Here is a 17305-nt window from a genome sequence, read left to right on the forward strand (position 1 = left end):
CTGTATAGAAAAATCTGCACAGCGCAAGCTCATAAAAATTCACCCTCTCCCTCAATGTGAAGAGAGCTATGCACAGCTTCTTGGCCCCCCACCCCCAGATATGAATTGCACAAACTGGGTTATGGTATAAACAAGAAATAAGTTTATTAACTACAAAAGACAGATTTTAAGTGATTATAAGGGATAAAGCAGATTACTAAGCAAATAAAGCAAAACATGCAAACTAAGCTTGATTCACTAAAGAAACAGGTTACAAGATGTAATTTCTCACCCTAAATGTTGAATTAGGCAGGATGCAGAGTTTCTGTAGCTCAGAGTTCCAGTTATTTCTTCTTACCCTGTCTCACTCTGGACTCACCCCTTCCTTTCCCTTCAGGTTAGTTCCTTTGTCCCTTCAGGTTCTTTCAGCAGTCCTTCTTCTTGAGTAGGCAATGGAGGAGTGTCGAGATCAACCCACTCCCCAGCCCTTAAAAAGGATTTACCTAAGGCAGGAATCCTTTGTTTGATCCCCACTCCCGTACAGAAGAAAAGTACCAGCAGTGTCCAAGGTGGTATTTTGTATCAGGTGATCTTATCACCTGACCTGGTAGTGTCACAGCTACATCTCCTAGGAAGGAGAGAGATTAGTATCTTCACAGTCTTATTGTTTCTTCCTAATGGGTCATTCAGAGTGTTTGCCTACTGTCTGGTGGGTGTTCCCCCCAAGTACACACACAGTTGTAATTGTTACATAGTCAATATTCCTAACTCTAGATACAGAAATGATACATGCATACAAATTGGATAATCATATTCAGTAAATCATAATCTTTCCAATAATATCTTACATGAGCCATCCTGTAAAAAGTATAACTTGGTTATGCCATATTCCTATCATACACCCCATATTCTTCATAGAAATATGGTTAACGTCACACTCCTCATCACATCTGTGTAAAGGGATACATGACCAGAGATCATGACTTTTTCTTCCAAAGGTGGTGGTGATTCCTGTTCTCTGTACTTTACAGCAAGGCAGATCTGAACCAGCTAGTGAGCAGGGAAAACAGAATCCTAAGCGCATTCTGAAATCAAGGCTTTCTGCGCCACTGGACCAACCCAGCCATATCCTCTCATCCAAATGTTAAAATGCTTATCCTAGAAAATTAATTAAGAATCTATGGCTGTGCTGTGTAGCATAATCAGCTGATAAGTGATATGAAACTACAGACCCCTTCAAAAGCCAGGAATTTAATACATGGCCTTTTTATTTTTGATTCAAAGGATGCTGTAACAATATGTACCTTGGGAATAGGAACCGCTTTTGGAGAGTCAATTCTGGATAACACCCCTCGCCATGCTACTATTGTTACCAGGGAATACAGTGAGCTCCTTCGAATTGAGCAGAAGGATTTCAAAGCACTTTGGGAGGTAAAGCCAAAAGACTTATTGAACAATTAATATGGTTAGAGAAAAGTGAAATGTATGTATATAATAACATTATGATTGTGTCTTAATGTGTTCAGTTTTAGCAGAGGAATATACCTTTTTAAAAAAAATTTGGAGAATGAGTGAAATCCACTTGTCCCTTTTTGGTACTTCATCTTCTGCAAGATTATATATCCTTATTAATATATCTTCAAAGACCATCCTGTTTTTTTTGTCTTGACAACTTTGCTTAATAAGTTACTCCACAAATGCATTAGTCTCCAACAAGAAATAACTTTCTGATATTTGTTTTAAAATTTACTTTAACTGCTGTATACTTCTCCCCTTAACTTATTTCGTAAAATGAAACTAACTCAGATTAACATATTTGTTTGTGCTCTCCATTTGCTGGTTTGTCAGACTTATATTTATGTTTGACACCAGCTAGTCGAATCGCATAGCGGACCCTGATCAAATTGCACTTGCATATTGTTCCTCATCCCTCCTTGTTATCACCACCAAATGGAAGAGTTTTAGAATTGGTAACTGACTGAAGAGCACTTAAAAATGAATGTGTTATTTGGCATAGTGAATACTTGCAAAGCCCCCCAATACTTCACTCTTTAGTGAATGTATGGTTCTTGAATCTGCTTGCTACTGTTATCTAGTTGGGTGTCCTTGCCGAGCACGTGTCATTAGTGTGCTTGCATGTTTAGTTGGCAGATTTTGTGATTAATATCTGAATTTTTGCAAGATTTGAAAAATATTATTGGTAATTAGAAGGCACCAATTAGGTCTAGTCCACACTATGCAATCTAATCCGTATAAATGGACTGCTGGGTCCATGAAGAACCCTATTGATTTAATTAGAATCTGTACAAGTTTAGGGGTCCACATGTAGCAGATTGTGACCTAACGTTGAGGTTCTGCAAATATTATGTTTAAACAATGATTACTGCTTGTAGCATTCTAGCTTAGTTTCCTTGGCCAGTGTGGGCAAGGTTTGGGCTTTTTCCGCTTTCTGTGACCTGTATTAACCAAACAGTGCTATCCTCTAGCAAGTATTATAATAAAGCTTTCAGAAAAATTTCCTGGCAACGTTGGTCAGAGAAACATCACTAGTGTCAGTCACCTGTAAAAGTAGTTGTTCCAGGCATGTTTTATATACTATAGCATGGGTGGGGCATCAGAGTTCCAAAGTACTGTTGAAACATGTCTGTCACTGAATACACTGATAGTGGCAGACTTTGCTTCATTGGTTGTGCTTCTGTAACTTAGAGCAGAATTTGGCCCAATGTCTTTAGCTCAAATAGAGCTGTAGGAAAACACTCGAGTAAATATGTGAAGAATGCTGTTCCTGCAATGCTCTAGGCTCCATCTCCACTACAGATTTTACAGTGTTTAAGTGCCACGCTTAACTATGGCATGCCTTGACCATCTTGTAACTTGGTTTAGTGTTGCGTTTACAGATGGCAAAACTTGTAATGCAGATAGAGTCTTGAATGTTAGTGATGGAAGAGAACAAACCTGAGCTCAGGTTTTGTCAGTTAAAATGCTTTTAGTTCACCTTTACCTAGACCAGGGATTGGCAGTCTTTAGCACGCGGCCCGTCAGGGAAATCCACTGGCAGGCTGGGATGGTAGCGCATCCTTCGGCCCACGCCGCTTTCCGCAGCCCCCATTGGCCTGGAGCGGCGAACCGCGGCCAGAGGGAGCTGCAATCGGCCGAACCTGCAGATGCTGCAGGTAAACAAACCGTCCCGGCCCGCCAGCGGATTTCCCTGACGCGCTGCGTGCCAAAGGTTGCTGATCGCTGACCTAGATGTAGGACAAGAGGTGTCATCTGTGATATCCAAGGGATTTCCTTTCTAAAAACAAAGTCATTGGATTTCATCTCTGATAAATGGAAAAAAAATTGTTTAGCATATGGTTCCTTTTTTCGATTCTGAACGTTGCATTCTTTTAAATATATTTCCCTCTGTCACAAACACCTTAAAGATGTTCAAACAAGAATTACAAAGCACTTTTAAAATGTTTTTCCTTTGACTACTCTTACTTAAATGGTTGACACAATGCTATTTATTTTTACAGAGCAACTTTTATTTTTTATAATGTTTAAATTATAACAACCCAATACAAAAATGGTAGCCGCCATCAAGAGAGAGCTGTCTTGGGAGCTTTTAGCAGACACTTTTCAGTGTATTTCTGAATCCCTGTTAAAATTTTATACAAAGAATATTGGACATGCTGCAGATGTCACTCGTAGACTACAGCTTGACTGGCATGTGCTCTCTGCACACTTTGCAATCAAATTCTTTCTGAATTCATAGAATCATAGAATACCAGGGTTGGAAGGGACCTCAGGAGGTCATCTAGTCCAACCCCCTGCTCAAAGCAGGACCAATCCCCAATTAAATCATCCCAGCCAGGGCTTTGTCAAGCCTGACCTTAAAAACTTCTAAGGAAGGAGATTCTACCACCTCCCTAGGTAACGCATTCCAGTGTTTCACCACCCTCCTAGTGAAAAAGTTTTTCCTAATATCCAACCTAAACCTCCCCCACTGCAACTTGAGACCATTACTCCTTGTCCTGTCCTCTTCTACCACTGAGAATAGTCTAGAACCATCCTCTCTGGAACCACCTCTCAGGTAGTTGAAAGCAGCTATCAAATCCCCCCTCATTCTTCTCTTCTGCAGACTAAACAATCCCAGTTCCCTCAGCCTCTCCTCATAAGTCATGTGTTCCAGACCCCTAACATTTTTGTTGCCCTTCGCTGGACTCTCTCCAATTTATCCACATCCTTCTTGTAGTGTGGGGCCCAAAACTGGACACAGTACTCCAGATGAGGCCTCACCAATGTCGAATAGAGGGGAACAATCACGTCCCTTGATCTGCTCGCTATGCCCCTACTTATACATCCCAAAATGCCATTTTTTTTGTGAATTTTTGTGAAGTCTCTCTTGTGGGCAATATTCCTGAACATCCAACAAGAATGCTGAAGAAGTTAGCCCTAGTTGGTAGTTTAGGATGTATTAGCAGGACTTGAAAGGGTGCTTTTGTCTGTATGCAGTACATTAATTCCAAAGCCACGACATATGTTGCTGCTAAAAAAATAAAACTATTCTTTACAAAGAAGGAATATATTCAAAATATATTTGACTTCTTTATGAAAATCTCTGAAAATATTAGTAATATTATGATATTTTCTTTGTACCATAAGTGCACATCTTTCCCTTTAGAGTAACTTTTTGATGAGTTGTGGGATTTGTGGTGTTCAGGGCTTGTTCTAAGATCAGGTCACCTTTGTTTACCCAAAGCAGATTCTGGCAAACGTGTTCTGACACAGTGAACAAAGACCATGCTGTTCCATAACTGCTATATCTGTATTTATTAAAATGCTCTGTATAACTGAGAATGGGCCACAGATTAGTTTTCAATGGTGTCCTGGGAAAGACAAAAGAAGGCAACAATGTCAGCATAATTACAGCAAACATCTTCAGGAAATTAATATTAAAATCCACTGCATACCATTTTCAGCCCTTTAGATAATTAGAGCTGAATTGCAGGGGTGGGATGGGAGACACTGTTTAATTTCCTTAATTCAGGAAGAATTTTAAAGTAAGGCTATCTTTATAAAGTCACACCGTGGTGCCAATTTTGAATCAGAACTATTTTCATACAATTTTTTCTGTATATTTGTTTAAATCAAATTGCAAATTGGTTATATTCCTGTATAAAGTTACAACACTGTAAGAAACAATATTATTGATCTTCTATATTGCTTCATATCCCAGGACATACACAACCTGATAACATAGTTAATGTGTATTTAGCTTAATACAGAACCCGTGACTCTTATTTTAAATACTGTAGGACTTCATTGAGAATACTTGACCCTCTACCTGAAAAGTAATAGATTTACTTCAATACAGATTTTTGGGGGTCTTTTTTCCTCCCTGATTTTTATAGACTTTGTATATGTGGAAATACAGTAGTTCTACCAGATATGTGTAGGAGAGAAGGCAGCTTGTGTTCCTTGGGAAAGAATATTTGAAAAAAATAGGATATTGTTTTTGCCCTTTAAATACAGACAAGATCTTCTATGACCTCCATTTTTAATAATCAGGGAATAAGCCAGTCAATAAGCCAGATGATATTGCCCTGACAATAGCAATTACCAGGGAAAATGGTCTAGTCTTTTCTGTAATGACTACGTCTGTTTAAGCAGCACCCTGTTCATGAACATCTGCTCAGCCTCAGAGTATGCTCATCCTCAGAGACATCTAGTTTTACACCAACAGCTGGGGCAGCACATTGGAGAAGATGAAATCTCTGGCTAAGTTCTTACCGTGAGCTGAACATATTGTTTGACAAAGAAGCTCTCGGAGGAGTCCAGAATCTCCAGTGTCATACTTTTGTGCACTGGCTTATCTCTGGCCTTACTCTTCAAGGAGTGTTAACACAGTCAAAAAATATTCTTTGTGTAAGAATGCATTAGTTGCTCTGTTAGCACTATGCACTTACATGATGTTTTATGAACATATACTAAGAGACATTCCCTATCCACAAAAGAACTTACTTTCCCCCTTTGGCATTATCAGGATAGTACTGAGCTACTTCCTAGCCCTGAATACTGCAAAGGACTAAGAAAGCCATATCCAAAAATAAACATAAAAGCAGAGACTACACACTAGCAGCTCTGGTCACGCATATCCTGTTGGGTCTGTAGTTCACTCCACCTCCAATGTTCTGATTCTTTTAGACAGACAAGGAAAGAACTACATTTATTTGTACGGTGTATCTGTTATAGGAGTTCTCACTACTCTGTCTTCAAGCTTTGTCCTTTCATGCAGTTACAAACTGACTCAAACTAAAACAGGAAGGAAGTGCATCTGCTGGGAGGTGACTTATTTTTAGAAGTCTTTCCTACTACTGTGAATTGCTCAAGCTTCTTGGATAATGTACAAACAGCTAGTTTCCTCTTCTGTGGAATAACATACATTCCCTGAGAGATATTTGATCATGATTAAATGAAGAGCTGATCTTGGTGTGCAGTAACGTTGGAGAGAGAAAGAGAGCTGGCCTCTACAAGGTCAGAATGAATACTTTTATTCTTTTTATACGCATTCAGCAGCATTACACACATTGCAGCCTGATAAATAATAGTGTAACTTGTGCCCTGCTGATGCCCTTCCGATGGTATTCTAGTGGACCTCAGTGTGTCTCACTGCATTGAAATCAGAACTTCTGAAAAAAATGCTTTCTCCTGGAAAGTGCTAATGTTACCATTTAATGAGCTGGTCAAAAATGGGTCCTCTGTGAAAACACAGGAATTTATAAGTAGATGCAGTGGAAATTTGTTTAAGAAATACAAATATTGAACTGTGTAGTGACTTGAATGTTGCATAGTATTAGATGTGAACTTTTTGAAAGGGTTGGTTAGGTTCTCAAATAATCAGATTAACGGCAATTACTTTGCTCTGAGTGCACACGTACATGATGTCTGTCTGACCTTTCTAATGCAATCTTCATCTTAGGATATAGGCACCACTTTTATGTCAATGGGAGTTCTGTGTGATCTTAACAACAGGCTGGATTTGTAAAGATTTTCACTCATTTATATTTTCCATTTGATCATTCTTCTTAAACACAGCAAATGAGTTATTTATCTACACAGTACTGTGTCGTCATTAAATTGCATTTAAGTGTTTTGGAATTAAATACAGTAGACTATTTCTGAGAGGTAGGATTTCCCTTTCCTCTTGATAAGTGGAGAACATACATTAAATATTGGTACAAAAGAACCTATTGTTTTCTTTGTAGAAGAACCTTTCTCAGAATACTGTTTCTTGTGTAAGGAATACTGGGAATCTCGAGTCAGTATCAGCACTTTCTAATTCACCTTTTCACTGTTGAGTATTGCATAGCTGATATGTTTCACAGTTAATTTGAGAGGGAGAGTAAACTAGATATAAGAAATGAAATATTGAAATAAAAATGCAAGAGAAAAATCAAATTCAAGTCCAGATGCCTAAATGATTTGGTTGATTTATGGTATACTATTTTGACAGTTTATTGCTCAATAATCAATTGCATAAATCATTGCTATAATTTATTGATTTCCACTAGGTAAGTATAGTACAGATATAAAACCATATAATTAATAAAGTGAAGAATATTTAGCTTTATGGGATGATCGCGTGATTTAAAATAGTGAAATGTTGAGACCCACAGAAGTATAAAAAATGTGTGCATGGAATAGTCTGTTACATGTAACCACTTAATGGCATCCTCTTCATTGGCTGCTGAAACTCTACCTGGATAGTTATTTCTCTCAGATGGGTTTATTTAAGAAATGGAAAGAGGATCAGGTTATAGTAGATTGCCTTCCGAGCACAGCATCGGGCAACCTGTCAAATACTTGTTTCATCCGACTGAAGAAGAATCAGTCCATGTAATAAGGTAGACAGCACACATTACAGAAAAATAAAAATATGGAGACGTACAAGCTTATGAAATCTAGTGTCTTGTGTAGTTCGGAAATACACACTTGACCATCAGATGCTTGTGCAAAGGAACAGAGCTAGTGTGAGAGATGCAAGAAATGTAGTGGTGATTGGCAGACAGAAGATTGTTGCTGGAGTAACACATTAAAAAAGTCAGAGCACATGCTAATTACTAATATGACAGTAAACACAGATTTGGCAGAAAGTGGGGAAAAGCTTCTTAAGCAGCCAACATCTCACCTTCGTATCTTGCATATTACTCTTTTTACGTGTTTTACCGACATGAACAAGGAGAATTTCTAAAATATTTATTACACTCAAATTGGTGTCAGATTTTGCTCTCAGTTACACTGGTATAAATTCAGAGTTACTCCTGTGAAGATGGTGAAATAATACTGTATTTACACAGGTATGACTGAGAGTAGAACTGGCCCAAAGTGTTGCTATTACTCTGGATTTGATTATTTTGCAGTATGCTTTTACTGTTTGTTCTTTAGTTTAAATGTTTATTTTCAAAGAAAAGTTCTTAATTTTAATAAATGATGCTCTGTCTGGTAGTGCAGATGTAAATTAATATGGAATGAAATTTTAGCCCAGTAGGTGAATTGAAGCTTACACCAGAAGAAGCTGCAGTTGTGTAAGGACACAGCAGTAATGGAGCTGTGCTGGTGGAAGGTGGAATGCTAAATACTTGCCCAGCTTTTGTGGCTCTGTGGCAGGCCATAATGGATCATAAGAGTGTACCTCAGTAGGGGGCTTTGCTTAAGCAAAAGTCTCCTTAGCAGTATTTGTTCCCAAGCCCTCCTCATCTGCTTGTGGGATAAGTTAAGGGACTTTGGGCTAGTCTCCACTGGCAACGCTAAAGCACTGTCAGCATGTGGCTTGTGTGGTCTTCCAGCGCTCTAAAAAACCCACCTCCACGAGGGGCAAAGCTACCGGTGCTGGGAATGCGGCTCCCGGTGCTGGTGCACTGTCTATGCTGGCGCTTTACCGCGCTGAAACTTGCTGTGCTCAGGGGGTGTTTTTTCACACCCCTGAGCGAGAGAGTTGTAGCGCTGTAAATTGCCTGTGTAGACAAGCCTGGAGTAGACATAAGATGAAACCTTTCTTTGATAAAACCCTTGATAGTGGCAGGAAAAAAAAACAGGCATCCATTTGAGGTTGGGATGTTTTCTTTGTGTCTGAGGAGACAGTACGTTACAGATATCAGACATAGTACATGTGACAGGACGCGTGATAGTTCTCTGAATGCAAACAAAACTATGTATATATTTACGGCTGTTTCACCTGAAAGGTGGTTCAATACTCTTTTTCTCTATTTATGGCTTGAATTAAATGTTAACAGATACATTTTTATTACCACTCATCAATCTGTCATCTCATGAGATTTCATTAACAAAGTAAGGTCAGGTCTGGTCAGTTCTTGAGTGGGAGACCTCCAGGGAAAACCTGAGGTGCTATCCAGAAGTGGTTCGGAATATCTGAATATTATCCCTCTGAGACTGTAGCAAACCAGAGGTGCCTTATAGTGCTCTTTCAGATCTATAAAGATATAAAGCTGAAGCATTGGCCACTGTGGTTATGAAAGATCACATGGCACTTTTGAAAGAGTGGGCAAATTATATTCTGCCTACCTTGGTAGTTTTCATTTGGATGTATTCATCACTTCTTGTAACAAAAATGCTGTATATTATATAACACTCTTTATGACAAATCTATCTTCTTCTGTGAGGACTTTACTGGTAATTACATGTCTTAGAAGAGAAATCACCAACTGTTCAGAATTTCAATGGCAGTCATCCAGAGGAATTTTTCTGTTGGGGCTGATGGTGCTGGTGAGCATGCTGAACTGATTTTGTAAATGCTTACAAATGATGTTTTAGTTTTCAGTTAGTGGGATTATGTTCAGTAAGCTCATAATCAGTGGTGATCTATTCTGTTTCAATTGATGCGCTGTGTCCTTCTGTATGATATCCAGTATTGCCATACAGATGCAATTTATGCGAAAGGCCAAAGGGGCCAAATGGCATTAAATCCACTAGTCTACACAAACGTTCTAGTTATGGCAAATGGGGGTGTAAATTTACCCCACTCTAGCCTGCCATGCACTGTCTGTGTGGGCCCTGCTGCTACACACTAACAGTTACTTAGGCACTTTGATCTATTCCCATTTCAAAGCAGTTTCCATTTCACTTTAGTTATTCTTGATTTAAGGTGACAGAGTCTTGGGAATCTCCTTAAGCAGTTAAAAGGGTGGTCTCTGCAGATGTTTTGAGGCTGCTATTTCTCCTGGAATTTGTACAGCTAAAGTTGCATTTTACCCAATGAACTTGTTTTATTTTTAATTAATGCTAAAAGCACTTTTGACCCTGAGCAGCTTGTATTTTTAACATTACATCTCTATCATTGTATGTTATTCCTCCATTTAACATAGTATGAAAAACACAACTCCCATTTTGAGACGCATAGTTGTGGACTTCAGTTGATAGAAAATAATGAATGAAAGAAATATTTGCAAGACTCACAAGAGACTTTCAGGATTCTCAAAACAGTCTGTCTTTCTTGCCAAATGTACACTTTTCTTGTCAAATGTTTGCTTCAGTAACAAACAATACAGTACCATGTGTAAACAAGAAAATCGCTGCATTAAAATTTAATTCATCTTGTCTAGAATTTGTGTTAAATTGACTGGAGCTCTGGTTCCGACTGGATTTGTAGTTGGCAAGGGCTTTCATCGCCTTTGAACGGACACCAAAGTAATCAACTGCGAAAGCTGTGCTTATACTTCTGGACCTTTTGATTTGACACAGTTTATCCATTCTTCTGCTCAACCTCATGGTTATGGGGATGAGCTTATTTTGGGCATTGACACTTCCTAATCTCTCCGTTAACATTGCCATCTCAGCTTTTGGTTTCTTTTCAAATGAATCTTTCTTTTTCATCTGGCACAAAAAATTAATCTGTTATCCACCCCAGAGACAGGTCAGTTCCTTCAGGTTCTAAATACATTCATTGCTTAGTTAGCGGTTTCCTTTTAATAATGAGATATATTGCTGTTTTATATAACTCTACAGTTCTGGGTATTTCAGTGTGTCCCTTAAAAGCATTGTTTTAAAGAGCATATTACTTCTGTGTGCTTGGTGCTTATGCTTATAATGGACAAGAAAAATAATAATATATCATTTATTACATCAATATATGTTTTCACATTTACATTTTTAATCCATCCGTTTCAGATGCTAGCAATTAAAAAAAATTAATATACAGTTCCTTGACAATACACAGTGGAAGATCTTTTTGCAGATTAATGAGCAAGAAAGCAAACAAACAGAAAAGCAGTGATAGTGCATCAGATTGTACTCTGTTCACTTTTCTGATAAGTGTAGCTTAGTTTTTTGAAATATTTTTGTGAATAATACATAAGGCATGCCTTACAAAACCTACTTATTGTTGGTTTTCCCTTCCCAGAAGCTTCAGTAGCCTGCATCTAAACAAATCCAACTATTTAAATCTAATCTAGGTGTGTAGTATAAGAAATGGTCTAATTTTTTTTCTTGGCCTGCCTAGGGTATAACAGTTCAGTTAAAAGCCTTTCCTTTCCCCAGAATATATTCCAAGTTTTAAAATAGAAGTTCTCCCCTTCTAGGGTATAAGCAGGGGACTCTTTGCCCTTTCCTTTAGGCTGCTTTCTCCCCGCTACCATGGGTGAAATCCTGACCTTATTGAAGTCCATCGGAGTTACTCCATTGACTTCAATCGGGCTAGGATTTCATCCCAGATTACCACTTCTTGCTTCCTTTTAGGACCTGCAGTTTGGCCATCTCATAATCTATTGACACCAGGTTTATGTTCTCTATACCTTTCGCCATTTCTTTGCTATTTCCACACCTTTACCTAGGTGACAGGAAATGAGAGGGTTGGGTTGTACAGTAGATTTGAGGGCCAGTTGTTCAGGGGCTCCATGTAAATCAGACAGGTATAGGCATATGTATATCTGTATATAAATTAAAAGCAGTAGATATGCTCAGGTAAGTCAAATTAAAGCTTTACAAAATATACAAATTCCATATGCACCAGAATAATCTGACACTTAGAAATGAAATTGTATCAAAGTTAAAAGGAAATCTCTTCTTAATAGGAAGATAATTGCTATACAGGATCTATCCAGCGGGCCACATTCGAGTATTCTGTCTCCAACTCTGCCCAGTACCAAATGCTTCAGAAAAAGGTTCAAGAGTCCTTGTGTAACAAGGCATGCTGGCACTGTAATCACTATTCTGTTCCTGTTTCAGCCCAAACAAGAAGGTAGTTCTGAGACATGTAGTTTCCAGGGTTGATGGGAGATAGAGGCACAGCAAGAAATGCTGGGGAGACACCCAATGGGATAAAAGAGTTATACGTCATAGTCATTTGTTTGAGGGCGATTATGTAATCGGAGTTTAAAATTCCCTTCCTACGTTTAGTATTTATTGATATAAATTCAGACCGCTTATATATCAACCACCAATCTTCCCCTGAGTAATCTGTCTTTAATTTTGCATTCCACCTCCTGGTTGAACTTCGAAAATATCCCTTTGACTGCCAATCAAAAACATCATCTTGGAATATTAATCACTCAACTTTCCAAATATAGCTGAGACTCATTCAGTTATTTCCCCAAACTGTATTAAGATATTGTTTGAGTAACACAAATGGGCAGAAATGACAAGCTGGAATATCATAGGTTTTGTTTTATCATTGAAAAAGATATTGATATTTCTTTATCAAACACATCAGTCAACCTAATTATGCCTTTTCTACACACAGTTTAAAATAGATAGCTAAATAAACTCTAGATCAACTAGTATATTATATTAGATATAATGTTATGTAACATAACATTACATAACTATAATTATTACTATCGGGTTGTATAATCTAATTTTGATGAGTTAATCTTTCATATTGGAATATTTTAGTATGTTTAAAAAAATAAAATCAACATGATGAATCCTCACTACAGCATTCTGCTAATAATATTTTGTTGAGAAGTAGGCAAAGTGCCTCTTCTATATCACGAGTCTGATTTGTCTTGTGTACCCCAAGTTTCACCTCACTTAAAAATTATTTGCTTATGAAATCAGACACAGCACACTATTATTTAAAAATTGCTTATTTTCTCATTTTTGTCATATAATTATAAAATAAATCAAATGGAATATAAATACTGTACTTACATTTCAGTTATAGTCTGTAGAGCAGTATAAACAAGTCATTGTCTAAGAAATTTTAGTTTGTACTGACTTTGCTAGTGCTTTTTAGGTAGCCTGTTGTAAAACGAGACAGATATCTAGATGAGCTGATCTACCCCCTGGAAGACCGCAGCGTACCCCCAGGCGTACACATACCCTTGGTTGAAAACCACTGTTCTATATGATGTATTGGATCTGGGATTAGCCTGGTGTACAGTCTTCAAAAAAAATATTCCTTTGTTATCCCATTTAACCATGTGTGTAATATCTACATGTATTGCGTGTGCACACATGTGTGATTAATACAATATGCATGTTAAATATAACTATATATATGTTTGTTAAATGATATAGCTTGTGCTTGCTTTCTCAGTAACTGATTGAAAGCAATACCATAAGCATGAAAGGAAATAATCCTCATTGGACATCTGACATGTAGCTTTGCAGAGGCTGGAGCCAGCAGTTGGAATCTGCAGGCTGAAAAAACAGCTCCAGCTCTTCATTCCACGAGCAAAATGTAGAGCACCAGTATCAGAAGATGCCACCTATCTGCCAAGTGATTCCAGCACTATAGACTCACTCTCTTAGTGTTATACCAATAAAATAAAAACCAGCAGGCTCTTATTAAAAGGGATAAAGCAAAATGCCACATTTACTGTAAATACAGAAAGAATCATAGTAAGCAGTTAGTTATAGCTATAACATTCCATTCAATCTCATATTTATTCACACATTCATTCATACACACACACACACACACACACAGAGGTTCTGCAAGGTTGTTATCTTAGTTACCAGCCTTAGAGTTGCTCGTGCCAAGCCACTGGCCAGGTGGCCTGGACATGAAGAGGGAGTAGGGCCTTGTCAGATGCACATCTGATGCTCCTTGGTTTGCAGAATCAGACCCCAAAGAACTCAGTCCCTTGGTTCTGTTTTTATAGGTCTTTGGTCTAATACAAGTCTATGGAGGTTGCTTTATCATGCTGTTGCTGAATCAATCAGCAGATGGCACATTCCTGACAGCTCTGTGCTGCCAGATGTTATTTTGTTCTTCGGTTCTCCATCCTTGAGGCTGTTGGGTGGATTCCAGTCTGCCCTTTGGGGGTACTCTGGTTGTTTCCACTTGACGCCTTCTTCAGCCGATCGACACTGGATTCTTAGGCTGGCACCTCCCTGATCATTCATTTATTATCCACATACATCCTATTTTAATATCTGTTTTAATCACAATTGTTAACAAAGTGAGATAAATACAATAAAAGGGCGGGGAGTCTCTATGTGTTGTTTCTGTTGTTACAGAGTATTGCTTTGAGTCTCTCCCTGTGTGAGTAGTTGTTGTTACAAAGTATTGCTTTTAGAACAGACTCTGTCTTAGGATGTACTAACACAATTAGCAGCTTGCAAGTTTCACACAGAGAGCGAGAGAAACAGTAAAAATAAGAGACCAAAAACCGAGAGACCTCTTGATTTAGTAATACACTGGAATTTAAACTATGGGGAATCAAACTCATTTGTGATTTTAATACAGAACTTCTTTAATATGATCCAACATTAGAGCTCTGGGAAAGAATAAACAAAAATGAACATTGTCCTCAAGTAAAAATAAACTCTTAGTCTTTGGCTATCTTACTGCTGTTGCCCCCAGAACAATCATTTATTTTTTTTATGCTGTACACATTCATCTGTGTACATATTCAGAGGCATGTTTTGGGCTGTGCAGTCTGACTTTTATCTCAATTGGGTCCTGGCCAACTAAATCCTCCTATGACACTAAAAAAATTGTATTTTTCTTAAATTTAATTTTGGGGAATTTTTTTTTTTTGGCTGATGTATGCTCTTTTGTTTAATTATCTCTGGAGATAATGCTATAATCTCTCTCTCTCTCTCATAGCTATATCTATACAGACACTCAAAAGCCTATTTCCTTTCTGCCGCCATTTCCTGGACATAACCATTTTACTGCTTCACTTTTCTTCCCCAAAAGTATGAATTAGATTTTAAATGTTTCAAAACTCTACACCACCTTTGCAACTCTTATCCCACATGACGTCAAAGCCAAAATTCCCATTGACTTCAGTGGTGCAGGAGCATGTCCTGAGCTCTCTGGCAATCCCTGGCTGCTGGAAATGCCCTTTGGGGCCAGTAAATGGGTGCATGGCAGTACAGTCCTGAGGGCTGAACAAGTTCCTTCATTTTCCCAGGATTCACACTCCCCAACCAGTTAGACAAGCCCTTACACTCTTTCAGCTGTGTTGATTGCGGGTGTACAAAGTAGTAAAAGTTTAGTCACAGAAGTAGCAGATTTGATTATTTAGAAGACACCATTTTACATAGTGCCTTTTCACATTAGAATCACATCTTACACTATACTAGAACATAGAATGGCTGGAGCATTTACCTTTTGAGTTGCTGTTTTACTGTGAGCTGTGCAGAGTGCTTTGGGCCATATTAAGTATGGCATGAAAGCTATGATAGAAAACCAAATTCTATTCTATAAATAACACTAAAGTTTACCAGTAAATGTTGGCAATATGAATGAATCACAGCTCCAATTTCTTTACATAAATGTGACCCAATTCTAAAATATATTTTAGATGTATATCAGCGTGTGTTATTTTTTTCAGAGTAGTTAGTGCCTGGAGTATGGTTGTTTAAAAGATTATATATTATGAGATGATGGTAGAGACTCACATTGAAACTCTTAGCAGGATATTTCTGTCAGATGTGATTATATTAATTTTGTACTGGGAGTTGCCCCATGAAGAATGATACCCATTTTAATAAATAAATATCTTGCACTGAGGCATTGACTTCTTTTGTTTTTCCTCAACAAAATGAAGGGTTTCCTGCCTCTGTGCCTTTCTGATGAATAATATAATGAGACTTCAGGAAGCGACAGATGGTACCAGTCAGGTCGTAAGTATTTGTATTTTAACTGAATTGTTGACAACTTTGTGCTCTCAAATCAGATTTAATTTCTATACAGTTGAGACCTGCAGGATATACTGGAAATATCTCAGGAGTCTAGCAGAGCAATCATAGTCTTACATGATGGTACTAGTTGGACCCAGATGCCCTATATTATAAACACCTACTTTTTATATAGCACCTTTAATCAGTAGATCTCTAAACACTTTACAAACAAAGTCAATATAGTTATCCCTCTTTCTATGTATGGGGAAAATGAGGCACAGAGAGGAGAAGTGACTTTCCGAGGATCGCTCAGCAGGCCTGTGAAGCCCAGTCCTGTGCTCCATCTACTGTGTGGCTGGTGTCCATTAATTGGGCAGTGTCTTCGGGCAGGATTATCAGTTAATCTCTCTTGAGTATGACATAGTGCATAGATGTGCTGCACAGGAGCAGACAAGAGCCCATATGGTTCCAAGGGGAAGTGATCTGTGCTGACCAGTGTATTGTGTGTGGGATAGTAGCTCAGCAGAGACTGCTCCCCAGAGAAAGTGCTTCTGTTGCCCAGTTTATGCCCATTTGAAGTCAATAGGAGTGACAGGTGCTCAGCATCTCTCAAGATTAGACCCTTACATTGTAAACTGTCTCTGGAGCAGTGATTGCATATATCCATAAAGTACTAATACACCTGTGTTGCTGTATACATGTTGGCTATTTTTCTCTGCATCCAACCTGTGTGCTATGTTTCTGTCTTGTTTCAGAGTAAAAAAATATCCTGCATAAAGATTCTCTCTGTGTGGATAAAGATTTACATCTTTCTTTCAGTGTTCATGGCATGCATAAAGTTCCATTAACATTTTAAGGGCCAAATTCATACTTGGCATAAAGTCTGTCTCAGTTACACTGAGACTCAATTTGGCCCTTAAAGTGTTAGTTGTGACTAGTTCTTTATGCAAGGGAAACACATGTTTAGAGGTCAATGGAGCCTGTTAAGAAAGATCAATTTCTATATAAGCCAGATTCTAAGATGGTGTAAATAGCTTGTTACATGTTGTCGTTCTAATTTTGATATTATCTCACTTTCACTTTCACTGCAGTAGTCAGAGAATTCCCTTGCTTTAGTCTAGGAAATCTGCTACAGTTTTCTCCCTTCCCCTTCCCCCCCCTTAAGAAGTGAAAGAGGTCACTCTTCTGAGTTTATTTTGGAAAGTTTTTGGTGGACTAACTTTACCTACGGTTTACTTGGAAAATTGCA

The 17305-nt window shown here is 38.2% G+C and overlaps 1 protein-coding gene across 6 annotated transcripts in view; it reads left to right on the forward strand.

The window, feature by feature from the left end:
• Positions 1-17305, forward strand: part of RAPGEF4 (Rap guanine nucleotide exchange factor 4) — a 226435-nt gene that overhangs the window by 32675 nt on the left and 176455 nt on the right. For 5 of the 6 annotated variants that reach the window (XM_048869498.2, XM_048869500.2, XM_048869499.2 and 2 more), the window contains exon 4: positions 1264-1410. In XM_048869498.2, the coding sequence (XP_048725455.1) occupies positions 1264-1410 (147 nt within the window). Of the gene's footprint in view, positions 1-1263; positions 1411-6479; positions 6499-17305 lie in introns of those variants that run through there. The other variant, XM_075117964.1, reaches the window with a different exon arrangement.

This window comes from Caretta caretta, chromosome 11, assembly GCF_965140235.1.
Source record: "Caretta caretta isolate rCarCar2 chromosome 11, rCarCar1.hap1, whole genome shotgun sequence".
Taxonomy (NCBI): Eukaryota; Metazoa; Chordata; order Testudines; family Cheloniidae; genus Caretta; species Caretta caretta.